The 27,740-nt window shown below is 53.8% G+C and overlaps 1 protein-coding gene across 1 annotated transcript in view; it reads right to left on the reverse strand.

Annotated features, from left to right (window-relative positions):
- The window catches only part of EML2 (EMAP like 2), a gene marked incomplete in the record, with an annotated part of 45,183 nt that extends 32,119 nt beyond the window's left edge, over positions 1 to 13,064 (reverse strand). Inside the window, 2 exon segments of the mRNA XM_040325073.1 lie at positions 12,572 to 12,757; positions 12,922 to 13,064. Coding sequence (XP_040181007.1) covers positions 12,572 to 12,719 — 148 coding nt within the window.
- Positions 13,065 to 27,740: the final 14,676 nt, after the last annotated feature.

The raw sequence follows: 27,740 nt of genomic DNA on the forward strand, positions 1-27,740 counted from the left end.
TTGTATCAGATTTCTGGGCCCCTGAAAAGACACATTGTATCAGATTTCTGGCCCCCTAAAAGACACATTGTATCAGATTTCTGGGCCCCGAAAAGACACATTGTATCAGATTCATGGACCCCTAAAAGGACACATTGTATCAGATTTCTGGGCCCCTGAAAAGACACATTGTATCAGATTCCTGGGCCCCTGAAAAGACACATTGTATCAGATTTCTGGGCCCCAAAAAGACACATTGTATCAGATTTCTGGGCCCCGAAAAGACACATTGTATCGGATTCACGGACCCTTAAAAAGAGAAATTGTACCATATTCATGGGCCCCTAAAAAGAGACATTGTATCAGATTCATGTGCCCCTAAAAAGAGACATTGTATCAGATTCATGGGCCCCTAAAAGAGACATTGTATCCGATTCATGGGCCCCTAAAAAGACACATTGTATCAGATTCATGGGCCCCTGAAAAGACACTCTGTATCAGATTTCTGGGCCCCCGAAAAGACACATTGTATCAGATTTCTGGGCCCCCTGAAAAGACACATTGTATCAGATTTCTGGGCCCCCTGAAAAGACACATTGTATCAGATTCATGGGCCCCTAAAAAGACACATTGTATCAGATTTCTGGGCCCCTGAAAAGACACATTGTATCAGATTCATGGGCCCCTAAAAGGACACATTGTATCAGATTTCTGGGCCCCTGAAAAGACACATTGTATCAGATTCATGGGCCCCTAAAAAGACACATTGTATCAGATTCACGGACCCCTAAAAAGAGAAATTGTACCATATTCATGGGCCCCTTAAAGGACACATTGTATCAGATTTTGCGCCCTTGGAGGCTGCCTAGTTTGCCTAGTGGTAGTGCCGGCCCTGCAGCAGATCATGCTGTGCTGTGTGTGAGGATCCACCCAACTTTATAGATCACCAGCACAGTGCGCTGGGTCCTGGAACGGTCCAATCAGAACTCTGGGTTTTCTCTATAGGGACTTCTAATCCTTCTAAGCCTCCCCTGTGACTGTGCAAGGCTTCTTCTCCCCTACAGCTGCCTGACTGTATGACAGTGGGCGGTATGTACAGGAGAGGAGTGTGGAGGGTATGACAGTGAGCGGTATGTACAGGAGAGGAGTGTGGAGGGTATGACAGTGGGCGGTATGTACAGGAGAGGAGTGTGGAGGTTATGACAGTGAGCGGTATGTACAGGAGAGGAGTGTGGAGGGTATGACAGTGGGCGGTATGTACAGGAGAGGAGTGTGGAGGGTATGACAGTGGGCGGTATGTACAGGAGAGGAGTGTGGAGGATATGACAGTGGGCAGTATGTACAGGAGAGGAGTGTGGAGGGTATGACAGTGGGCGGTATGTACAGGAGAGGAGTGTGGAGGGTATGACAGTGGGCGGTATGTACAGGAGAGAAGTGTGGAGGGTATGACAGTGGGCGGTATGTACAGGAGAGGAGTGTGGAGGGTATGACAGTGGGCGGTATGTACAGGAGAGGAGTGTGGAGGATATGACAGTGGGCAGTATGTACAGGAGAGGAGTGTGGGGGGTATGACAGTGGGCACTATGTATAGGAGAGGAGTGTGGAGGGTATGACAGTGGGCAGTATGTACAGGAGAGGAGTGTGGAGGGTATGACAGTGGGCGGTATGTACAGGAGAGGAGTGTGGAGGGTATGACAGTGAGCCGTATGTACAGGAGAGGAGTGTGGAGGGTATGACAGTGGGGGGTATGTACAGGAGAGGAGTGTGGGGGGTGTGACAGTGGGCGGTATGTACAGGAGAGGAGTGTGGAGGGTATGACAGTGGGCGGTATGTACAGGAGAGGAGTGTGGAGGGTATGACAGTGGGCGGTATGTACAGGAGAGAAGTGTGGAGGGTTGACAGTGGGCGTATGTACAGGAGAGGAGTGTGGAGGGTATGACAGTGGGCGGTATGTACAGGAGAGGAGTGTGGAGGATATGACAGTGGGCAGTATGTACAGGAGAGGAGTGTGGGGGGTATGACAGTGGGCACTATGTATAGGAGAGGAGTGTGGAGGGTATGACAGTGGGCAGTATGTACAGGAGAGGAGTGTGGAGGGTATGACAGTGAGCGCTATGTACAGGAGAGGAGTGTGGAGGGTATGACAGTGAGCCGTATGTACAGGAGAGGAGTGTGGAGGGTATGACAGTGGGGGGTATGTACAGGAGAGGAGTGTGGGGGGTGTGACAGTGGGCGGTATGTACAGGAGAGGAGTGTGGAGGGTATGACAGGTGGGCGGTATGTACAGGAGAGGAGTGTGGAGGGTATGACAGTGAGCACTATGTACAGGAGAGGAGTGTGGAGGGTATGACAGTGAGCAGTATGTACAGGAGAGGAGTGTGGGGGGTATGACAGTGAGCAGTATGTACAGGAGAGGAGTGTGTAGGGTATGACAGTGGGCGGTATGTACAGGAGAGGAGTGTGGAGGATATGACAGTGAGTGGTTTGTACAGGAGAGGAGTGTGGAGGATATGACAGTGAGTGGTTTGTACAGGAGAGGAGTGTGGAGGGTATGACAGTGGGCGGTATGTACAGGAGAGGAGTGTGGAGGGTATGACAGTGAGCGGTATGTACAGGAGAGGAGTGTGGAGGGTATGACAGTGAGCGGTATGTACAGGAGAGGAGTGTGGAGGGTGTGACAGTGGGCGGTATGTACAGGAGAGGAGTGTGGGGGGTGTGACAGTGGGCGGTATGTACAGGAGAGGAGTGTGGAGGGTATTACAGTGGGCACTATGTACAGGAGAGGAGTGTGGAGGGTATGACAGTGAGCGCTATGTACAGGAGAGGAGTGTGGAGGGTATGACAGTGAGCCGTATGTACAGGAGAGGAGTGTGGAGGGTATGACAGTGGGGGGTATGTACAGGAGAGGAGTGTGGGGGGTGTGACAGTGGGCGGTATGTACAGGAGAGGAGTGTGGAGGGTATGACAGTGGGCGGTATGTACAGGAGAGGAGTGTGGAGGGTATGACAGTGAGCACTATGTACAGGAGAGGAGTGTGGAGGGTATGACAGTGAGCAGTATGTACAGGAGAGGAGTGTGGGGGGTATGACAGTGAGCAGTATGTACAGGAGAGGAGTGTGGAGGGTATGACAGTGGGCGGTATGTACAGGAGAGGAGTGTGGAGGATATGACAGTGAGTGGTTTGTACAGGAGAGGAGTGTGGAGGATATGACAGTGAGTGGTTTGTACAGGAGAGGAGTGTGGAGGGTATGACAGTGGGCGGTATGTACAGGAGAGGAGTGTGGAGGGTATGACAGTGAGCGGTATGTACAGGAGAGGAGTGTGGAGGGTATGACAGTGAGCGGTATGTACAGGAGAGGAGTGTGGAGGGTGTGACAGTGGGCGGTATGTACAGGAGAGGAGTGTGGGGGGTGTGACAGTGGGCGGTATGTACAGGAGAGGAGTGTGGAGGGTATTACAGTGGGCACTATGTACAGGAGAGGAGTGTGGAGGATATGACAGTGAGTGGTATGTACAGGAGAGGAGTGCGGAGGTTATGACAGTAAGCGGTATGTACAGGAGAGGAGTGTGGAGGGTATGACAGTGGGCGGTATGTACAGGAGAGGAGTGTGGAGGGTATGACAGTGGGCGGTATGTACAGGAGAGGAGTGTGGAGGGTATGACAGTGGGCAGTATGTACAGGAGAGGAGTGTGGGGGGGGGGGACAGTGAGCAGTATGTACAGGAGAGGAGTGTGGAGGATATGACAGTGAGCACTATGTACAGGAGAGGAGTGTGGAGGATATGACAGTGAGCAGTATGTACAGGAGAGGAGTGTGGGGGATATGACAGTGGGCAGTATGTACAGGAGAGGAGTGTGGGGGATATGACAGTGGGCGGTATGTACAGGAGAGGAGTGTGGAGGGTATGACGGTGGGCGGTATGTACAGGAGAGGAGTGTGGAGGATATGACAGTGGGCGCTATGTACAGGAGAGGAGTGTGGAGGATATGACAGTGGGCGGTATGTACAGGAGAGGAGTGTGGAGGATATGACAGTGGGCGGTATGAACAGCAGAGGAGTGTGGAGGGTATGACAGTGAGCGGTATGTACAGGAGAGGAGTGTGGAGGATATGACAGTGGGCGGTATGTACAGGAGAGGAGTGTGGAGGTATGACAGTGGGCGGTATGTACAGGAGAGGAGTGTGGAGGGTGTGACAGTGGGCGGTATGTACAGGAGAGGAGTGTGGAGGTATGACAGTGGGCGGTATGTACAGGAGAGGAGTGTGGAGGGTATGACAGTGAGTGGTATGTACAGGAGAGGAGTGTGGAGGGTATGACAGTGGGGGGTATGTACAGGAGAGGAGTGTGGAGGGTATGACAGTGGGCGGTATGTACAGGAGAGGAGTGTGGAGGGTATGACAGTGAGCGGTATGTACAGGAGAGGAGTGTGGAGGGTATGACAGTGGGCGGTATGTACAGGAGAGGAGTGTGGAGGGTATGACAGTGAGCACTATGTACAGGAGAGGAGTGTGGAGGGTATGACAGGTGGGCGGTATGTACAGGAGAGGAGTGTGGAGGGTGTGACAGTGAGCGGTATGTACAGGAGAGGAGTGTGGGGGGTATGACAGTGGGCGGTATGTACAGGAGAGGAGTGTGGGGGGGTATGACAGTGAGCGGTATGTACAGGAGAGGAGTGTGGAGGGTATGACAGTGAGCACTATGTACAGGAGAGGAGTGTGGAGGGTATGACAGTGGGCGGTATGTACAGGAGAGGAGTGTGGAGGGTATGACAGTGGGCGGTATGTACAGGAGAGGAGTGTGGAGGGTATGACAGTGGGCGGTATGTACAGGAGAGGAGTGTGGAGGGTATGACAGTGGGCGGTATGTACAGGAGAGGAGTGTGGAGGGTATGACAGTGGGCAGTATGTACAGGAGAGGAGTGTGGGGGGGGGGTGACAGTGAGCAGTATGTACAGGAGAGGAGTGTGGAGGATATGACAGTGAACACTATGTACAGGAGAGGAGTGTGGAGGATATGACAGTGAGCAGTATGTACAGGAGAGGAGTGTGGGGGATATGACAGTGGGGCAGTATGTACAGAGAGGAGTGTGGGGGATATGACAGTGGGCGGTATGTACAGGAGAGGAGTGTGGAGGGTTATGACGGTGGGCGGTTGTACAGGAGAGGAGTGTGGAGGATATGACAGTGGGCGGTATGAACAGCAGAGGAGTGTGGAGGGTATGACAGTGAGTATGTACAGAGAGGAGTGTGGAGGATATGACAGTGGCGTATGTACAGGAGAGGAGTGTGGAGGATAGACAGTGGGCGGTATGTACAGGAGAGGAGTGTGGAGGTATGACAGTGGCGGTATGTACAGGAGAGGAGTGTGGAGGGTGTGACAGTGGGCGGTATGTACAGGAGAGGAGTGTGGGGGATATGACAGTGGCGGTATGTACAGGAGAGGAGTGTGGAGGGTATGACAGTGGGCGGTATGTACAGGAGAGGAGTGTGGAGGGTATGACAGTGAGTGGTATGTACAGGAGAGGAGTGTGGGGGTATGACAGTGGGCGGTATGTACAGGAGAGGAGTGTGGAGGGTATGACAGTGGGCGGTATGTACAGGAGAGGAGTGTGGAGGGTATGACAGTGAGCGGTATGTACAGGAGAGGAGTGTGGAGGTATGACAGTGGCGGTATGTACAGGAGAGGAGTGTGGAGGGTATGACAGTGGCACTATGTACAGGAGAGGAGTGTGGAGGGTATGACAGTGGGCGGTATGTACAGGAGAGGAGTGTGGAGGGTGTGACAGTGAGCGGTATGTACAGGAGAGGAGTGTGGAGGGTATGACAGTGGGCAGTATGTACAGGAGAGGAGTGTGGGGGTATGACAGTGAGCGGTATGTACAGGAGAGGAGTGTGGAGGGTATGACAGTGCGGTATGTACAGGAGAGGAGTGTGGAGGATATGACAGTGGGCGGTATGTACAGGAGAGGAGTGTGGAGGTATGACAGTGGGCGGTATGTACAGGAGAGGAGTGTGGAGGTGACAGTGGGCGGTATGTACAGGAGAGGAGTGTGGAGGGTATGACAGTGGGCGGTATGTACAGGAGAGGAGTGTGGAGGGTATGACAGTGAGTGGTATGTACAGGAGAGGAGTGTGGAGGGTATGACAGTGGGGGGTATGTACAGGAGAGGAGTGTGGAGGGTATGACAGTGGCGGTATGTACAGGAGAGGAGTGTGGAGGGTATGACAGTGAGCGGTATGTACAGGAGAGGAGTGTGGAGGGTATGACAGTGGGCGGTATGTACAGGAGAGGAGTGTGGAGGGTATGACAGTGAGCACTATGTACAGGAGAGGAGTGTGGAGGGATGACAGTGGCGGTATGTACAGGAGAGGAGTGTGGAGGGTGTGACAGTGAGCGGTATGTACAGGAAGGATGTGGAGGGTATGACAGTGAGCACTATGTACAGGAGAGGAGTGTGGAGGGTATGACAGTGGGCGGTATGTACAGGAGAGGAGTGTGGAGGGTATGACAGTGAGCACTATGTACAGGAGAGGAGTGTGGAGGTATGACAGTGGGCGGTATGTACAGGAGAGTGTGGGGGTATGACAGTGGGCGTATGTTCAGGAGAGGAGTGTGGGGGTATGGCAGTGAGCACTATGTACAGGAGAGGAGTGTGGAGGGTATGACAGTGGGCAGCAGAGCCTGACTGGCCCACCGGGACACCGGGAAAAATCCCGGTGGGCCGGCTGCCTGGCTGCTCCTGGAGGCCGCTGTGAGAGCAGCGGTGCCTGAAAGAAATATTGCTGCAGCCGGGCTGGCCGACATTCAACTGCGCATGCGCCAGCGTCCCAGCGCAGTTCCGAAGCTAGCCGTGCTCGGGAAAGCCCGTACACGCTCGGCAAGTTTCGGAAAGGCGGGCGCATGCGCAGTGACACGACGGCGCCGAGCGGCGGCATTTTTAAAATGCGTGCTGCACACTGAGGTGAGGTCTTGCGTGTGCTGTGCCTCTTCCTACATCCCCTCCCTGCAGGCAGCATCTGAACTCCTGTTCCCCCCCCCCACAGCCTCTGACCTCCTGTCCCCCCTCTGCAGCCTCTGACCTGTCCCCTCCCCACAGCCTCTGGCCTCCTGTTCCCCCTCTGCAGCCTCTGACCTCCTGTCCCCCCCCGCAGCCCCTGACCTCCTGTCCCCCCCTGCAGCCTCTGACCTCCTGCCCCCCCTGCAGCCTCTGACCTGTCCCCTCCTCCGCAGCCTCTGACCTGTCCCCTCCCCACAGCCTCTGACCTCCTGCTCCCCCTCTGCAGCCTCTGACCTCCTGCTCCCCCTCGGCGGCTTCTGACCTCCTGTTCCCCCGTTCACAGCCTCTGACCTCCTGTCCCCCCCTCCGCAGCCTCTGACCCCCCCCTGTACCCTCTGACCTCCTGTCCCTTCCCCTCCGCAGCCTCTGACCTCCTGTCCCCCTCTGCAGCCTCTGACCTCCTGTCCCCCCCCCCTGCAGCCTCTGGCCTCCCCTGTACCATCTGCAGCCTCTGGCCTCCCCTGTACCATCCGCAGCCTCTAATCTCTGCAGCCTCTGACCTCCTGCCCCCCCCTGCAGCCTCTGGCCTCCCCTGTACCATCCGCAGCCTCTGACCTCCTGTCCCCCCCCTCCGCAGCCTCCGACCCCCCATGTACCATCCGCAGCCTCTGACCTCCTGTTCCCCCCTCCGCAGCCTCTGACCTCCATGTACCATCCGCAGCCTCTGACCTCCTGTCCCCCCCTCCGCAGCCTCTGACCTCCCCTGTACCATCCGCAGCCTCTGATCTCCGCAGCCTCTGACCTCCTGTCCCCCCCCGCAGCCTGGGACCTCCTGTCTCCCCCCCCCTCCGCAGCTTTGATTTCTTCTGTACCATCCGCAGCCTCTAATCTCCGCCGCCTCTGACCTCCTGTCCCCCCCCTGCAGCCTCTGACCTCCCCTGTACCATCCGCAGCCTCTGACCTCCTGTCCCCCCCTCCGCAGCCTCTGATCTCTGCAGCCTCTGACCTTCTGTCCCCCCCTCCACAGCCTGGGACCTCCTGTCTCCCCCTCCGCAGCTTTTGATTTCCCCTGTACCATCCGCAGCCTCTGACCTTTTCTTGTCTTATATCAGGTCCGGAGAGGAGTCGAGAGTGGGAGTGCTGCCAGGATGGGAGAACCAGACATGTATGGACTGTGGAGAGGAAATTATGGGATAAAAACGAGAGCCACTAAGCTGGAGCCGAGTGACTGAGCCCCGCACAGTGCACCTGAGAGGAGGTCAGTGACGGCACCGCCAGGCAAGTCAGAGGGGGGGGAGGGGGGAGGTCGTGGGTCAATACAATATTGTAAGGGGGCACTGATCTAAAGGTTTCCCCCATATATCAGTAAACCCCCTTACCTTAGTGTTCACTTTCTGCGGAAGGTGGTCTCTGGTCACCAGAGTCCTCCCCACATTCCCAGAGTTCCCCTTTACATCATAGTCTGCAGGATTCAACCTTACAGTGCAAGGGGGCACTCTGATGTAAAGGGGACTCTGATATAAGTGGGGTCACCAGTGCCCCCCTTTATATCAGAATTCGACCCCTTTCACACTGAGACCCTTTGCAGGCGCTATAACGCTAAAGATAGTGTCTGCAAAGCGCCCTGAAAGAGCCGCTCCTCACACTCCTGCACATTGAAATGAATGGGCACCGCAGCTATACCGCCGGCAAAGCACATGATGTTATGATGTTGGGCTGGTATAATAATGCTATGGGGCTGGTATGAAATTATTTCCAGGGCTGGTTTTTATTCCCAGTCCGGCCCTGGTGGGCAGTATGTACAGGAGAGGAGAGGAGTGTGGAGGGTATGACAGTGAGCAGTATGTAAAGGAGAGGAGTGTGGGGGGGTGACAGTGAGCACTATGTACAGGAGAGGAGTGTGGGGGGTATGACAGTGAGCGCTATGTACAGGAGAGGAGTGTGGGGGGTATGACAGTGAGCACTATGTACAGGAGAGGAGTGTGGGGGGTATGACAGTGAGCGGTATGTACAGGAGAGGAGTGTGGAGGGTGTGACAGTGAGCTGTATGTACAGGAGAGGAGTGTGGGGGGGTGACAGTGGGTGGTATGTACAGGAGAGGAGTGTGGGGGGGATGACAGTGGGCGGTATGTACAGGAGAGGAGTGTGGGGGGTGTGACAGTGGGCAGTATGTACAGGAGAGGAGTGTGGTGGGTGTGACAGTGGGCGGTATGTACAGGAGAGGAGTGTGGTGGGTATGATGGGAGCAGTATGTACAGGAGAGGAGTGTGGAGGGTATGACAGTGGGCGGTATGTACAGGAGAGGAGTGTGGTGGGTATGATGGGAGCAGTATGTACAGGAGAGGAGTGTGGTGGGTATGATGGGAGCAGTATGTACAGGAGAGGAGTGTGGGGGGTGTGACAGTGAGCACTATGTACAGGAGAGGAGTGTGGAGGGTATGACAGTGAGCACTATGTACAGGAGAGGAGTGTGGAGGGTATGACAGTGGGCGGTATGTACAGGAGAGGAGTGTGGAGGGTATGACAGTGGGCAGTATGTACAGAGAGGAGTGTGGAGGATATGACAGTGGGCGGTATGTACAGGAGAGGAGTGTGGAGGGTGTGACAGTGAGCGGTATGTACAGGAGAGGAGTGTGGAGGGTATGACAGTGGGCACTATGTACAGGAGAGGAGTGTGGAGGGTATGACAGTGGGCGGTATGTACAGGAGAGGAGTGTGGAGGGTGTGACAGTGGGCACTATGTACAGGAGAGGAGTGTGGAGGGTGTGACAGTGGGCGGTATGTACAGGAGAGGAGTGTGGAGGGTATGACAGTGGGCGGTATGTACAGGAGAGGAGTGTGGAGGGTGTGACAGTGGGCACTATGTACAGGAGAGGAGTGTGGAGGGTGTGACAGTGGGCGGTATGTACAGGAGAGGAGTGTGGAGGGTGTGACAGTGGGCGGTATGTACAGGAGAGGAGTGTGGAGGGTATGACAGTGAGCGGTATGTACAGGAGAGGAGTGTGGAGGGTATGACAGTGGGCGGTATGTACAGGAGAGGAGTGTGGAGGGTGTGACAGTGGGCGGTATGTACAGGAGAGGAGTGTGGAGGGTGTGACAGTGAGCACTATGTACAGGAGAGGAGTGTGGGGGTGTGACAGCGGGCGGTATGTACAGGAGAGGAGTGTGGGGGTGTGACAGTGGGCGGTATGTACAGGAGAGGAGTGTGGTGGGTGTGACAGTGGGCGGTATGTACTGGAGAGGAGTGTGGTGGGTATGATGGGAGCAGTATGTACAGGAGAGGAGTGTGGAGGGTATGACAGTGGGCGGTATGTACAGGAGAGGAGTGTGGAGGGTATGACATTGGGCAGTATGTACAGAGAGAGTGTGGAGGATATGACAGTGAGCGGTATGTACAGGAGAGGAGTGTGGTGGGTATGATGGGAGCAGTATGTACAGGAGAGGAGTGTGGTGGGTATGATGGGAGCAGTATGTACAGGAGAGGAGTGTGGGGGGTGTGACAGTGAGCACTATGTACAGGAGAGGAGTGTGGAGGATATGACAGTGGGCGGTATGTACAGGAGAGGAGTGTGGAGGGTATGACAGTGAGCACTATGTACAGGAGAGGAGTGTGGGGGTATGACAGTGGGCAGTATGTACAGGAGAGGAGTGTGGAGGATATGACAGTGGGCGGTATGTACAGGAGAGGAGTGTGGAGGGTGTGACAGTGAGCGGTATGTACAGGAGAGGAGTGTGGAGGGTATGACAGTGGGCACTATGTACAGGAGAGGAGTGTGGGGGGTATGACAGTGGGCGGTATGTACAGGAGAGAAGTGTGGAGGATATGACAGTGAGCGGTATGTACAGGAGAGGAGTGTGGGGGGGTATGACAGTGGGCGGTATGTACAGGAGAGGAGTGTGGAGGGTGTGACAGTGGGCACTATGTACAGGAGAGGAGTGTGGAGGGTGTGACAGTGAGCCGTATGTACAGGAGAGGAGTGTGGAGGGTATGACAGTGGGCGGTATGTACAGGAGAGGAGTGTGGAGGGTGTGACAGTGGGCACTATGTACAGGAGAGGAGTGTGGAGGATATGACAGTGGGCGGTATGTACAGGAGAGGAGTGTGGGGGGTATGACAGTGAGCAGTATGTACAGGAGAGGAGTGTGGAGGGTATGACAGTGGGCACTATGTACAGGAGAGGAGTGTGGAGGGTATGACAGTGGGCACTATGTACAGGAGAGGAGTGTGAAGGGTATGACAGTGGGCAGTATGTACAGGAGAGGAGTGTGGAAGGTATGACAGTGGGCGGTATGTACAGGAGAGGAGTGTGGGGGATATGACAGTGAGCGGTATGTACAGGAGAGGAGTGTGGAGGGTATGACAGTGGGCGTATGTACAGGAGAGGAGTGTGGAGGGTGTGACAGTGGGCACTATGTACAGGAGAGGATGTGGGGGTGTGACAGTGGGCGGTATGTACAGGAGAGGAGTGTGGAGGGTGTGACAGTGAGCACTATGTACAGGAGAGGAGTGTGGAGGGTGTGACAGTGAGCACTATGTATAGGAGAGGAGTGTGGAGGATATGACAGTGGGCACTATGTACAGGAGAGGAGTGTGGAGGGTATGACAGTGGGCACTATGTACAGGAGAGGAGTGTGGAGGATATGACAGTGGGCGGTATGTACAGGAGAGGAGTGTGGGGGGGTGACAGTGGGCAGTATGTACAGGAGAGGAGTGTGGGGGGTATGACAGTGAGCAGTATGTACAGGAGAGGAGTGTGGAGGGTATGACAGTGGGCGGTATGTACAGGAGAGGAGTGTGGTGGGTATGATGGGAGCAGTATGTACAGGAGAGGAGTGTGGTGGGTATGATGGGAGCAGTATGTACAGGAGAGGAGTGTGGAGGGTGTGACAGTGGGCACTATGTACAGGAGAGGAGTGTGGAGGGTATGATGGGGCAGTATGTATAGAGAGGATGTGGAGGGTATGACAGTGGGCGGTATGTACAGGAGAGGAGTGTGGAGGGTATGATGGGGCAGTATGTACAGGAGAGGAGTGTGGAGGGTGTGACAGTGGGCACTATGTACAGGAGAGGAGTGTGGAGGGTATGACATGGGCACTATGTACAGAGAGGAGTGTGGAGGGTGTGACAGTGGGCACTATGTACAGGAGAGGAGTGTGGAGGGTGTGACAGTGGGCACTATGTACAGGAGAGGAGTGTGTGACAGTGGGCACTATGGTCACATCGGGTGTGAGATGTTTTCTGGTCCTCCTTTTTACTCGCAGAGATTTCCAGAACTACAAGTCCCAGCATGCCCTGCCCTCTGTGTTGTTATTGTAAGAGAGGCCATGTGGTGGTGGGTGGGGCTTCTTTGTTCTTTCCCGTCTCAGTGCTGGCTCCTCCCCCCCCCCGATGCCCATGTGGGATTGGACACACATGACACTTGTGCACCAATCAGGTTCCAGCTGTCAGTTGTGTGGGGCGGGTTGGAGAACATATTGGGGAATCTGATTGGTTGGTGTGGTCAGTGTTATTCTGATGATTGGAGGGGGAGGGGCTGTGAAGCAGAGCGCCCCCCCCCCCCCCGGTGGACGGAATGATATTGATGATCTCTCACCTTGCCTCCCCCGCAGGGGGTCGCCCCTGTCCTCGCAGACCCTCAGCCTCCTCAGCGCGTCGCTCAGCGCGGCGCGCAGCACCTGCATCTCGTCCTCCTGGAGCTGCAGCCTCTGCTCCAGGTTGGATATTCGGTCGTCGGTGTCCATGGCGCTGGGGCCCGACAGGCCGTCATCTAGGGTGCAATCTGGAGAATTAGAGAGCTCATAGGGCTGGAAAGGGTTAACCGGCTCCTATAGATGTATAGCATCCCCCCCCCACCCTGCAGATGGTACCAGGCTGTGCCACCCTGACAGGGCCCATTGTCTCCCCATCCCCCCCTCCCGCCCGCCGCCGCCATCTCCTCCTTACCATTACAGTACTGCAGCAGGGAACTGGTGTCATAGACGGAGCTGCCCCGGCCCCCGACTCCGACATTCTGCCCGCCCCGTCTGCTACCGTCTCCCGATCTTCTCTGTCCTCCCTCCCTGCCTGCCAGACTCCCGTCCTTTCTCTCACATCCCTCCTTCTCCCGTCACCATGGTAACTGCTTCCTGCAGCATCCTCTGCTCTGATACTACCCCCCCCCCCTCCGATCCCCCCGTCACTGGAGAGCATGCTTCTCTCTGTATATATAATATATACTACACCCCCCCCCCCCATCACTGGAGAGCATGCTCCCTCTGTATATATAATATATACTACACACCCCCATCCTATCACTGGAGAGCATTCTTCCTCTGTATATATAATATATACTACACCCCCCCCATCCTATCACTGAGAGCATGCTTCTCTCTGTATATATAATAATACTACACCCCCCCCATCCCATCACAGGAGAGCATGCATCCCTCTGTATATATAATATATACTACACCCCCCCCTCCCATCACTGGAGAGCATGCTTCCCTCTGTATAAATAATATATACTACACACCCCCCCCCATCCCATCACTGGAGAGCATGCTTCTCTCTGTATATATAATATATACTACACCCCCCATCCTATCACTGGAGAGCATGCTTCTCTCTGTATATATATATATACTACACCCCCCATCCTATCACTGGAGAGCATGCTTCCCTCTGTATATATAATATATACTACACCCCCCCCATCCTATCACTGGAGAGCATGCTTCTCTCTGTATATATAATATAATACTACATCCCCCATCCTATCACTGGAGAGCATGCTTCTCTCTGTATATAAAATATATACTACATCCCCCCCAACCTATCACTGGAGAGCATGCTTCTCTCTGTATATATAATATATACTACACCCCCCCCATCCTATCACTAGAGAGCATGCTTCCCTCTGTATATATAAATATATACTACACCCCCCCCCGTCACTGGAGAGCATGCTTCCCTCTGTATATATAATATATACTACACCCCCCTATCCTATCACTGGAGAGCATGCTTCCCTCTGTATATATAATATATACTACACCCCCCATTCCTATCACTGAAGAGCATGCTTCTCTCTGTATATATAATATATACTACACCCCCCCCATCCTATCACTGGAGAGCATGCTTCTCTCTGTAAAATATAATATAAACAAACCCCCCCCCCATCCTATCACTGGAGAGCATGCTTCCCTCTGTATTAATATATATAACTACACCCCCCCCCCCATCCTATCACTGGAGAGCATGCTTCCCTCTGTATATATAATATATACCACATCCCCCCCCCATCCTATCACTGGAGAGCATGCTTCCCTCTGTATATATAATATATACTACACCCCCCCCCATCCTATCACTGGAGAGCATGCTTCCCTCTGTATATATAATATATACTACACCCCCCATCCTATCACTGAAGAGCATGCTTCTCTCTGTATATATAATATATACTACACCCCCCCCCCCCATCCTATCACTGGAGAGCATGCTTCTCTCTGTATATATAATATATACTACACCCCCCCCATCACTGGAGAGCATGCTTCCCTCTGTATATATAATATATACTACACCCCCCCATCCAATCACTGGAGAGCATGCTTCCCTCTGTATATATAATATATACTACACCCCCCATCCTATCACTGGAGAGCATGCTTCTCTCTGTATATATAATATATACTACACCCCCCCCCCTCCCTCCGATCCCCCCCATCACTGGAGAGCATGCTTCTCTCTGTATATATAATATATACTACACCCCCCCATCCTATCACTGGAGAGCATGCTTCCCTCTGTATATATAATATATACTACACCCCCCATCCTATCACTGAAGAGCATGCTTCTCTCTGTATATATAATATATACTAAAACCCCCCCATCCTATCACTGGAGAGCATGCTTCTCTCTGTATATATAATAATACTACACCCCCATCCTATCACTGGAGAGCATGCTTCCCTCTGTATATATAATATATACTACACCCCCCCCCCCATCCTATCACTGAGAGCATGCTTCTCTCTGTATATATAATATATACTACACCCCCCCCCCCCCCATCCTATCACTGGAGAGCATGCTTCCCTCTGTAATATAAATATATACTACACCCCCCCCATCCTATCACTGGAGAGCATTGCTTCTCTCTGTATATATAATATATACTACACCCCCCCCATCCTATCACTGGAGAGCATGCTTCCCTCTGTATATATAATATATACTACATCCCCCCATCCTATCACTGGAGAGCATGCTTCTCTCTGTATATATAATATATACTACACCCCCCCATCACTGGAGAGCATGCTTCTCTCTGTATATATAATATATACTACACCCCCCCATCACTGGAGAGCATGCTTCCCTCTGTATATATAATATATACTACACCCCCCCCCCCCCCTCCTATCACTGGAGAGCATGCTTCTCTCTGTATATATAATATATACTACACCCCCCCCCCCATCCTATCACTGGAGATCTGTGGTATATGTCAGAGCTATATAAATGTATAATAATAGTGTGTGACTCGGGGGGACATTAGAGTGTAAGCTCCTCCTGTGGGGGGGGGGGGTGTTATCAGGTAATATATGTAATGCCACCCCCTCCCCTGGTAATGGTGGGTCCTCTATGATTAGTACATAGGTGGTAATGGAGGTAAGTGTTGTGTTGTCTCACTTATCATATAATTGGATTGTTTACAGCCGTATCTCTGCGTCCTTCCCACGCTGCACTTATCTCCGATTGTTCCCATCGATGTCTGTCTCACCTCTCCGGGGGAATGCCTTGCAGTGCCTGGTCTCGGTATCAGTCACCCACTGATGGTAGTTGGCACGCAGACAGTGTATGGGTTGGTGTCTCCCCATACAGGTGAGATTCACCGTCCTCCCTCCCCACATACACATCTCTATCTGTACGATAATAAAACTTCCACGCCGGAGCCAAGTGGCAGCAATCCAGATCAGAGGATACGTCACAAAACATGCCAGAGATATCATCCTAACAATCATACCCGAGAGAGGTCTGCCAGCCTCCACATGGACTCTATCCATCCACAACCCTCTATGGGGCACACAGGACGCTCAGGGGGTAACATCAACCCAAGGGGGACACTTTCTTATTTATGCCCTCTGTGGGGCTTTCTGTTACCGTCTGGGGGTATCTCAGATCTTGTATGCCTCACGGGTGCTCTCTGTAACCTCTGGGGGAATGTTGGCCTCCTAGAACCCCTTGTGGGGCTCTCTGTTATTCTCTAGGAGAATGTTGGCCTTCTAGACCCCCGTGGGGCTCTCTGTTACTGTCTGGGGGTATCTCAGATCTTGTATGCTCACCGGGGCTCTCTGTAACCCTCTGGGGGAATGTTGGCCTCCTAGAACCCCTGTGGAGCTCTCTGTTATTCTCTAGGAGAATGTTGGCCTCCTAGACCCCCGTGGGGCTCTCTGTTACTGTCTGGGGGTATCTCAGATCTTGTATGCTCACGGGGGCTCTCTGTAACCCTCTGGGGGAATGTTGGCCTCCTAGAAACCCTGTGGAGCTCTCTGTATTCTCTAGGAGAATGTTGGCCTCCTAGACCCCCGTGGGGCTCTCTGTTACCGTCTGGGGGTATCTCAGATCTTGTATGCTAACCGGGGCTCTCTGTAACCCTCTGGGGGAATGTTGGCCTCCTAGAACCCCTGTGGGGCTCTCTGTTATTCTCTGGGAGAATGTTGGCCTCCTAGACCCCCGTGGGGCTCTCTGTTACCGTCGGGGGGTATCTCAGATCTTGTATGCTCACCGGAGCTCTCTGTAACCCTCTGGGGGAATGTTGGCCTCCTAGAACCCCTTGTGGGGCTCACTGTTATCCTCAGGGAGAATGTTGGCCTCCTAGAACCCCTGTGGGGCTCTCTGTTACTGTCTGGGGGTATCCCAGTTCCTGTATGCTCACCAGAGCTCTCTGTAACCCTCTGGGGAAATGTTGGCCTCCTAGAACCCCTGTGGGGCTCTCTGTTATTCTCTGGGAGAATGTTGGCCTCCTAGAACCCCTGTGGGGCTCTCTGTTATTCTCTGGGAGAATGTTGGCCTCCTAGAACCCCTTGTGGGGCTCTCTGTTACCGTCTGGGGGTATCTCAGATCTTGAATGCTCACCGGGGCTCTCTGTAACCCCCTGGGGGAATGTTGGCCTCCTAGAACCCCTGTGGAGCTCTCTGTTATTCTCTAGGAGAATGTTGGCCTCCTAGACCCCCATGGGGCTCTCTGTTACCGTCTGGGGGTATCTCAGATCTTGTATGCTCACGGGTGCTCTCTGTAACCCTCTGAGGGAATGTTGGCCTCCTAGAACCCCTGTGGAGCTCTCTGTTATTCTCTAGGAGAATGTTGGCCTCCTAGACCCCCGTGGGGCTCTCTGTTACTGTCTGGGGGTATCTCAGATCTTGTATGCTCACCGGGGCTCTCTGTAACCCTCTGGGGGAATGTTGGCCTCCTAGAACCCCTGTGGAGCTCTCTGTTATTCTCTAGGAGAATGTTGGCCTCCTAGACCCCCGTGGGGCTCTCTGTTACCGTCTGGGGGTATCTCAGATCTTGTATGCTCACGGGGGCTCTCTGTAAGCCTCTGGGGGAATGTTGGCCTCCTAGAAACCCTGTGGAGCTCTCTGTTATTCTCTAGGAGAATGTTGGCCTCCTAGACCCCCGTGGGGCTCTCTGTTACCGTCTGGGGGTATCTCAGATCTTGTATGCTCACCGGGGCTCTCTGTAACCCTCTGGGGGAATGTTGGCCTCCTAGAACCCCTGTGGGGCTCTCTGTTATTCTCTGGGAGAATGTTGGCCTCCTAGACCCCCGTGGGGCTCTCTGTTACCGTCGGGGGGTATCTCAGATCTTGTATGCTCACCGGAGCTCTCTGTAACCCTCTGGGGAATGTTGGCCTCCTAGAACCCCTTGTGGGGCTCTCTGTTATCCTCAGGGAGAATGTTGGCCTCCTAGAACCCCTGTGGGGCTCTCTGTTACTGTCTGGGGGTATCCCAGTTCCTGTATGCTCACCGGAGCTCTCTGTAACCCTCTGGGGAAATGTTGGCCTCCTAGAACCCCTGTGGGGCTCTCTGTTATTCTCTGGGAAAATGTTGCTTCCTAGAACCCCTGTGGGGCTCTCTGTTATTCTCTGGAGAATGTTGGCCTCCTAGAACCCCTTGTGGGGCTCTCTGTTACCGTCTAGGGGTATCTCAGATCTTGAATGCTCACCGGGGCTCTCTGTAACCCTCTGGGGAATGTTGGCCTCCTAGACCCCCATGGTGCTCTCTATTACCGTCTGGGGGTATCTCAGGATCTCGAATGCTCACCGGGGCTCTCTGTAACCCTCTGGGGGAATGTTGGCCTCCTAGAACCCCTTGTGGGGCTCTCTGTTATCCTCAGGGAGAATGTTGGCCTTCTAGAACCTCTGTGGGGCTCTCTGTTACTGTCTGGGGGTATCCCAGTTCCTGTATGCTCACCGGAGCTCTCTGTAACCCTCTGGGGGAATGTTGGCCTCCTAGAACCCCTTGTGGGGCTCTCTGTTATCCTCTGGGGGAATGTTGGCCTCCTAGACCCCCGTGGGGCTCTCTTTTATCCTCTGGGGGAATGTTGGCCTCCTAGAACCCCTTTTGGGACTCTCTGTTATCATCGGGGGAATGTTGGCCTCCTAGAACCCCTGTGGGGCTCTCTGTTACCCTATGGGGGTATCCCAGTTCCTGTATGCTCACCAGAGCTCTCTGTAACCCTCTGGGGGGATGTTGGCCTTCTAGAACCTCTGTGGGGCTCTCTGTTACCCTGTAGGTGGGTTGTTCTCTCCTGTGCCCTTGTTACTCTCCATATGAAATCTTGGCCTCCCATATAGTCTGTGAAAATTGCCCGGGACAGTACCGCATTTTGCAGGTCTGTCCCGGGTCCTGGGCACCCTCATTCTAGGACAATACACCGTCACTCCTTTCCCTTTCCTTCCCCAGGGCATTCTGCACCCTGATTGGGCATAGTTTTTTTTTTTTTCAATCGTTTTTTTAATAAAGGAATTGTCAAAAACTGTCTCTGTGTTTTTTTTACATTTTGACACTTCTTTGGTGAATGGGTACCCAACACTCATTCACATGGGGGGTGGGATCTGGGGGCATCCTTGTTAAAGTTGGCTTGCAGATTCCGATTAGCCCCCTGCCCGCAGACACCCACAACCACAGCCCAGGGTTGTGATGATGAGGCCCTTGTCCCTATCAACATGGGGACAAGATGCTTTGGGGTGAGGGGGCTGAGCGAAGCAGCCACCCCCCCATGTTAAGGGCATGTGACTTGCCTGGTATGGTTTGTGGGGGGGGTGCTTGCTCATCCCTTTCCTGGCCTGCCAGGCTGCATGCCTGGATAAGGGTCTGGTATAAATTTTGAGGGGGGGCCCCATGCCGTTTTTTTATTTTGAAATCTACACCAGACCCAAATGATCTGGGGGGGTGCCACCCCAAAGCACCTTTTCTCCATGTTGATGGGTTGGGGGGGATGTCCCTGAATGGCTGTTTGGAAATGTGGCCCCCTACTCGGCCTCTATAGGGCTCTGTGTTATCCTCTGGGGGATTTTGGCCTCCACAAGGGCTCTTGTGTCACCCATTGGGGGGGGATCTCGGCCACCATAGGGCTCTATGTTACCCTCTGGGGGGATCTTGGCCTCCATAGGGCTCTGCGTAATCCTCTGGGGGGATCTTGGCCCCCCATAGGGCTCTGTATTACCCTCTGGGGGGATCTGGGCCCCCATAGGGCTCTATGTTACCCTCTGGGGGGATCTTGGCCCCCGTAGGGCTCTGTGTTACCCTCTGGGGAGATCTCAGCCTCCATAGGGCTCTGTTTTATCCTCTGGGGAGATCTTGACCTCCATTAGGCCCTGTGTTATCCTCTGGGGTCGATCTCAGCCTCTATAGGGCTCTATGTTATCCTCTGGGGGGATCTTGGCCTCTATAGGGCTCTGTGTTGCCCTCTGGGAGATCTTGTCTGCCATAGGGCTCTATGTTACCCTCTGGGGGGATCTTGTCCTCTATAGGGCTCTGTGTTGCCCTCTGCCGGAGATCTCGTCTGCCATAGGGCTGTGTGTTACCCTTTGGGGGGATCTCAGCCTCTATAGGGCTCTGTGTTACCCTCTGGGGGGATCTTGGCCCCCGTAGGGCTCTGTATTATCCTCTGGCGGGGGGGGGGGGATCTCAGCCTCTATAGGGCTCTGTGTTACCCTCTGGGGGATCTTGACCTTCATAGGCTCTTCTGTGTTACCCTCTGGGGGCATCTTGGCCTCTTTAGGGCTCTGTGTTACCCTCTTCGGGGATCTCAGCCTCTATAGGGCTCTGTGTTACCCTCTTCGGGGATCTCAGCCTCTATAGGGCTCTGTGTTACCCTCTGGGGGCATCTTGGCCTCTATAGGGCTCTGTGTTACCCTCTTCGGGGATCTCAGCCTCTATAGGGCTCTGTGTTACCCTCTGGGGGGATCTTGGCCCCCGTAGGGCTCTGTATTATCCTCTGGGGGGGGGATCTCAGCCTCTATAGGGCTCTGTGTTACCCTCTGGGGGATCTTGGCCCCCGTAGGGCTCTGTATTATCCTCTGGGGGGGGGGGGGGGGATCTCGGCCTCTATAGGGCTCTGTGTTACCCTCTGGGGGATCTTGACCTCCATAGGCTCTTCTGTGTTACCCTCTGGGGGGGATCTTGGCCCCCGTAGGGCTCTGTGTTACCCTCTTCGGGGATCTCAGCCTCTATAAGGTCCTGTGTTGGGCACAAGTCATTTTGCGATGCCGGATCCGTCTGCGGGCAGAGGACAGACAGTCACTGATGAGAGTTTCCTTCCTCTAATGTCATTACTGTCCCCACATCCTTCTCTTACTCTCATCCGTCCTCCGGGGGTCCTGAGGCTGGGAGGAGGAGGCCGCACACAGGATGATGGGGGACATATAGACGGAGGGGGCTGGAGGGACCATTTACAGTGAAGAGTTTAATGGGGGGGACAAGAGGCCTCATTATAACAAGTGGGGCAGTGAGAGCCCTCCAGAGTGAATGGGATGGAAGAGGGGAGGGGGGAAGGGGTCCAGACTCCTCGTACCTGATATCAGACTCTCCTCCATTGTTCTCTATTGATCGCTTCATCAATAAACGCAAAAGAATGCCACACACTGGAGGTGACACTCGTTAAACTTTAACAATGTCATCAATGTCTCTGATATGAGAGGACGCAGTCACTATGGCCATAGACTGATACAAGGAGGAAAAGTTCAGACAGTGCCCCATTATTCCTCACTGATCCCAGTAGTAATACTGAGATCGGATGAGGGCCGCTGCTGGGGGAACATGCCACGCCACGATGGTGGACCTGTGAGAATGTTCATCTAATGATGCATCACAAAATGCTGGTTATATACAGTTCTGTGCAAAAGTTTTAGGCAGGTGTCTTTATTTTTTTTATCAATTTACAAAAAGCAAAATGAGAAAAAAAAAATCGTGACCGCCCTTTCCTGGCACACTTTGTACACACGCGCCAAGTCAGGGATTTTGTAGGATTAGAGTAGGGGGAAGGTTTAACCAATTATTCCAAGCAGGTGCTAATGATCATCAATTTCATATGTAGGTGGAAAACACGGTCATTAACAGAAACAGCTGTGTAGTAGACTTAAAACTGGGTGAGGAACAGCCAAACTCTGCTAGTAAGGTGAGGTTGTGAAGACAGTTTCATGTCACAAGTCATACACCATGGCAAGACTGACTGAGCACAGCAACAAGACACAAGGGCCCGGATTCACCTTTAAAACGGCGTAGCGCATCTCATATGCGCTACGCCGACGTAACAGAGAGGCAAGAACAGTATTCACAAAGCACTTGCTCCGTAAGTTGCGGCGGCGTAGCGTAAATTCGCCGGCGTAAGCCCGCCTAATTCAAATGTGGAAGAGGTGGGCGTGTTTTATGTAAATTAATCGTGACCCCACGTAAATGACGCTTCGAACGAACGGCCGTGGACGTATCCCAGTGCGCATGCTCCAAATCACGTCGCAAATAGTCAATGCTTTCGACGTGAACGTAATCTACGCCCAGCACTATTCTGAATCGACTTACGCAAACGACGTGAAATTCGACGGCGGTTCCGACGTCCATACTTAACATTGGCTGCGCCATCTTTTTGGTGGTTTATCTTTACGCCTGAAAACGCCTTACGTAAACGGCGTATCTTATATGCAACGAGCGAGCGTACGTTCGTGACTAGGCGTATCCTGCCGATTTACATATTCTCGGCGTAAATCAGCGTACACGCCCCTAGCAGCCAGCGTAAATAGACAGCTAAGATACGACGACGTAGGAGACTTACGCCGGTCGTATCTTAGCAACATTAAAGCTTATCTCAGTTTGAGCATACGCTTAAATATACAACGGCGCAGATTCAGAGTTACGGCGGCGTATCTACTGATACGCCGTCGTAACTGTACCTGAATCTAGCTAATGGTAGTTATACTGCATCAGCAAGGTCACTCCCAGGCAAAGCTTTCAAAGCAGACTGGGGTTCAAGATGTGCCGTTAAAGAAACGGGCAAAGCTGAGAAGCGTAGACGCAGTGGTCGGGTAACATTGAGGAGTGTAGACGCAGTGTTCAGGTAATGTTGAGGAGCGTAGACGCAGTGGTCAAGTAACGTTGAGGAAAGTAGAGGCAGTGGTCAGGTAGCGTTGGGGAGCGTAGACGCAGTGGTCAGGTAGGGTTGAGGAGCGTAGATGCAGTGTTCAGGTAATGTTGAGGAGCGTAGACGCAGTGTCCAGGTAAGGTTGAGGAGAGTAGACGCAGTGATCAGGTAATGTTGAGGAGCGTAGACCCAGTGGTTAGGTAAGGTTGAGGAGCGTAGACGCAGTGTCCAGGTAATGTTGAGGAGCGTAGACGCAGTGGTTAGGTAAGGTTGAGGAGCGTTGACGCAGTGTCCAGGTAATGTTGAGGAGCGTAGACGCAGTGTTCAGGTAATGTTGAGGAGTGTAGACGCAGTGTTCAGGTAATGTTGAGGAGTGTAGACGCAGTGTTCAGGTAATGTTGAGGAGTGTAGACGCAGTGTTCAGGTAATGTTGAGGAGCGTAGATGCAGTGGTCAGGTAAGGTTGAGGAGCGTAGACTCAGTGTCCAGGTAAGGTTGGGGAGCGTAGACGCAGTGTCCAGGTAAGGTTGGGGAGCGTAGACGCAGTGTCCAGGTAATGTTGAGGAGTGTAGACACAGTGGTCAGGTTAGGTTGAGGAGCGTAGACGCAGTGGTCAGGTAAGGTTGAGGAGCATAGATGCAGTGGTCAGGTAAGGATGAGGAGCGTAGACGCAGTGTCCAGGTAATGTTGAGGAGCGTAGACGCAGTGTCCAGGTAATGTTGAGGAGCGTAGATGCAGTGTCCAGGTAATGTTGAGGAGCGTAGACGCAGTGGTCAGGTAATGTTGAGGAGCATAGACGCAGTGTCCAGGTAATGTTGAGGAGCGTAGACGCAGTGGTCAGGTAATGTTGAGGAGCGTAGACGCAGTGGTCAGGTAATGTTGAGGAGCGTAGACGCAGTGTCCAGGTAATGTTGAGGAGCGTAGATGCAGTGGTCAGGTAATGTTGAGGAGCGTAGACGCAGTGTCCAGGTAATGTTGAGGAGCGTAGATGCAGTGTCCAGGTAATGTTGAGGAGCGTAGATGCAGTGGTCAGGTAATGTTGAGGAGCGTAGACGCAGTGTCCAGGTAATGTTGAGGAGCGTAGACGCAGTGTCCAGGTAATGTTGAGGAGCGTAGACGCAGTGTCTAGGTAATGTTGAGGAGCGTAGATGCAGTGGTCAGGTAAGGATGAGGAGCGTAGACGCAGTGTCCAGGTAATGTTGAGGAGCGTAGACGCAGTGTCCAGGTAATGTTGAGGAGCGTAGATGCAGTGGTCAGGTAAGGATGAGGAGCGTAGACGCAGTGTCCAGGTAATGTTGAGGAGCGTAGACGCAGTGTCCAGGTAATGTTGAGGAGCGTAGACGCAGTGGTCAGGTAATGTTGAGGAGCGTAGACGCAGTGTCCAGGTAATGTTGAGGAGCGTAGACGCAGTGTCCAGGTAATGTTGAGGAGCGTAGATGCAGTGGTCAGGTAATGTTGAGGAGCATAGACGCAGTGTCCAGGTAATGTTGAGGAGCGTAGACGCAGTGGTCAGGTAATGTTGAGGAGCGTAGACGCAGTGGTCAGGTAATGTTGAGGAGCATAGACGCAGTGTCCAGGTAATGTTGAGGAGTGTAGACACAGTGGTCAGGTAAGGTTGAGGAGTGTAGACGCAGTGTTCAGGTAATGCTGAGGAGCGTAGATGCAGTGGTCAGGTAAGGTTGAGGAGCGTAGACGCAGTGTCCAGGTAATGTTGAGGAGTGTAGACACAGTGCTCAGGTAAGGTTGAGGAGTGTAGACGCAGTGTTCAGGTAATGTTGAGGAGAGTAGACGCAGTGGTCAGGTAAGGTTGAGGAGTGTAGACGCTGTGGTCAGGTAATGTTGGGGAGCGTAGGTGCAGTAGCCGGGTAATGTTGGGGAGCGTAGACGCAGTGGTCGGTCAAGGAAACATAATGCAGCAGATGAAAGACACATCATGCTTCCTTCCCTTCCACATCGGAAGATGTCCAGCAATGCCATCAGCACAGAACTGGGGGAAACCAGTGGGACCCAGGTACCCCCATCTACCGTCTGGAGGAAACCAGTGGGACCCAGGTACCCCCATCTACTGTCTGGAGGAAACCAGTGGGACCCAGGTACCCCCATCTACTGTCTGGAGAAGTCAGGAGGAAACCAGTGGACTCAGGTACCCCCATCTACTGTCTGGAGGAAACCAGTGGGACCCAGGTACCCCATCTACTGTCTGGAGGAAACCAGTGGGACCCAGGTACCCTCATCTACTGTCTGGAGGAAACCAGTGGGACCCAGGAACCCCCATCTACTGTCTGGAGGAAACCAGTGGGACCCAGGTACCCTCATCTACTGTCTGGAGGAAACCTAGTGGGACCCAGGTACCCCCCATCTACTGTCTGGAGGAAACCAGTGGGACCCAGGTACCCTCATCTACTGTCTGGAGGAAACCAGTGGGACCCAGGTACCCCCATCTACTGTCTGGAGGAAACCAGTGGGACCCAGGTACCTCCATCTACTGTCTGGAGGAAACCAGTGGGACCCAGGTACCCCCGTCTACTGTCTGGAGGAAACCAGTGGGACCCAGGAACCCCCATCTACTGTCTGGAGGAAACCAGTGGGACCCAGGAACCCCCATCTACTGTCTGGAGGAAACCAGTGGGACCCAGGTACCTCCATCTACTGTCTGGAGGAAACCAGTGGGACCCAGGTACCCCCATCTACTGTCTGGAGGAAACCAGTGGGACCCAGGTACCCTCATCTACTGTCTGGAGGAAACCAGTGGGACCCAGGTACCCCCATCTACTGTCTGGAGGAAACCAGTGGGACCCAGGTACCTCCATCTACTGTCTGGAGGAAACCAGTGGGACCCAGGTACCCCCGTCTACTGTCTGGAGGAAACCAGTGGGACCCAGGAACCCCCATCTACTGTCTGGAGGAAACCAGTGGGACCCAGGAACCCCCATCTACTGTCTGTAGGAAACCAGTGGGACCCAGGTACCCTCATCTACTGTCTGGAGGAAACCAGTGGGACCCAGGTACCCCCATCTACTGTCTGGAGGAAACCAGTGGGACCCAGGTACCCTCATCTACTGTCTGGAGGAAACCAGTGGGACCCAGGAACCCCCATCTACTGTCTGGAGGAAACCAGTGGGACCCAGGTACCCTCATCTACTGTCTGGAGGAAACCAGTGGGACCCAGGTACCCCCATCTACTGTCTGGAGGAAACCAGTGGGGACCCAGGTACCCTCATCTACTGTCTGGAGGAAACCAGTGGGACCCAGGTACCCCCATCTACTGTCTGGAGGAAACCAGTGGGACCCAGGTACCTCCATCTACTGTCTGGAGGAAACCAGTGGGACCCAGGTACCCCCCGTCTACAGTCTGGAGGAAACCAGTGGGACCCAGGAACCCCCATCTACTGTCTGGAGGAAACCAGTGGGACCCAGGAACCTCCATCTACTGTCTGGAGGAAACCAGTGGGACCCAGGAACCCCCATCTACTGTCTGGAGGAAACCAGCGGGACCCAGGTACCCCCATCTACTGTCTGGAGGAAACCAGTGGGACCCAGGTACCCCCGTCTACTGTCTGGAGGAAACCAGTGGGACCCAGGTACACCCATCTAACGTTTGGAGGAAACCAGTGGGACCCAGGTACCCCCATCTACTGTCTGGAGGAAACCAGTGGGACCCAGGTACCTCCATCTACTGTCTGGAGGAAACCAGTGGGACCCAGGTACCCCCATCTACTGTCCTGGAGGAAACCAGTGGGACCCAGGTACACCCATCTACTGTCTGGAGGAAACCAGTGGGACCCAGGTACACCCATCTAACATTTGGAGGAAACCAGTGGGACCCAGGTACCCCCATCTACTGTCTGGAGGAAACCAGTGGGACCCAGGTACCTCCATCTACTGTCTGGAGGAAACCAGTGGGACCCAGGTACCTCCATCTACTGTCTGGAGGAAACCAGTGGGACCCAGGTACCTCCATCTACTGTCTGGAGGAAACCAGTGGGACCCAGGTACCTCCATCTACTGTCTGGAGGAAACCAGTGGGGACCCAGGTACCTCCATCTACTGTCTGGAGGAAACCAGTGGGACCCAGGTACCCTCATCTACTGTCTGGAGGAAACCAGTGGGACCCAGGTACCCCCATCTACTGTCTGGAGGAAACCAGTGGGACCCAGGTACCCTCATCTACTGTCTGGAGGAAACCAGTGGGACCCAGGAACCCCCATCTACTGTCTGGAGGAAACCAGTGGGACCCAGGAACCCCCATCTACTGTCTGGAGGAAACCAGTGGGACCCAGGTACCCTCATCTACTGTCTGGAGGAAACCAGTGGGACCCAGGTACCCCCATCTACTGTCTGGAGGAAACCAGTGGGACCCAGGTACCCTCATCTACTGTCTGGAGGAAACCAGTGGGACCCAGGAACCCCCATCTACTGTCTGGAGGAAACCAGTGGGACCCAGGTACCCTCATCTACTGTCTGGAGGAAACCAGTGGGACCCAGGTACCCCCATCTACTGTCTGGAGGAAACCAGTGGGACCCAGGTACCCTCATCTACTGTCTGGAGGAAACCAGTGGGACCCAGGTACCCCCATCTACTGTCTGGAGGAAACCAGTGGGACCCAGGTACCCCCGTCTACTGTCTGGAGGAAACCAGTGGGACCCAGGTACACCCATCTAACGTTTGGAGGAAACCAGTGGGACCCAGGTACCCCCATCTACTGTCTGGAGGAAACCAGTGGGACCCAGGTACCTCCATCTACTGTCTGGAGGAAACCAGTGGGACCCAGGTACCCCCATCTACTGTCTGGAGGAAACCAGTGGGACCCAGGTACACCCATCTACTGTCTGGAGGAAACCAGTGGGACCCAGGTACACCCATCTAACATTTGGAGGAAACCAGTGGGACCCAGGTACCCCCATCTACTGTCTGGAGGAAACCAGTGGGACCCAGGTACCTCCATCTACTGTCTGGAGGAAACCAGTGGGACCCAGGTACCTCCATCTACTGTCTGGAGGAAACCAGTGGGACCCAGGTACCCCCATCTACTGTCTGGAGGAAACCAGTGGGACCCAGGTACCCCCCATCTACTGTCTGGAGGAAACCAGTGGGACCCAGGTACCCTCATCTACTGTCTGGAGGAAACCAGTGG

The sequence above is a fragment of the Rana temporaria genome, chromosome 9 (assembly GCF_905171775.1).
Source record: "Rana temporaria chromosome 9, aRanTem1.1, whole genome shotgun sequence".
Lineage (NCBI taxonomy): Eukaryota > Metazoa > Chordata > Amphibia > Anura > Ranidae > Rana > Rana temporaria.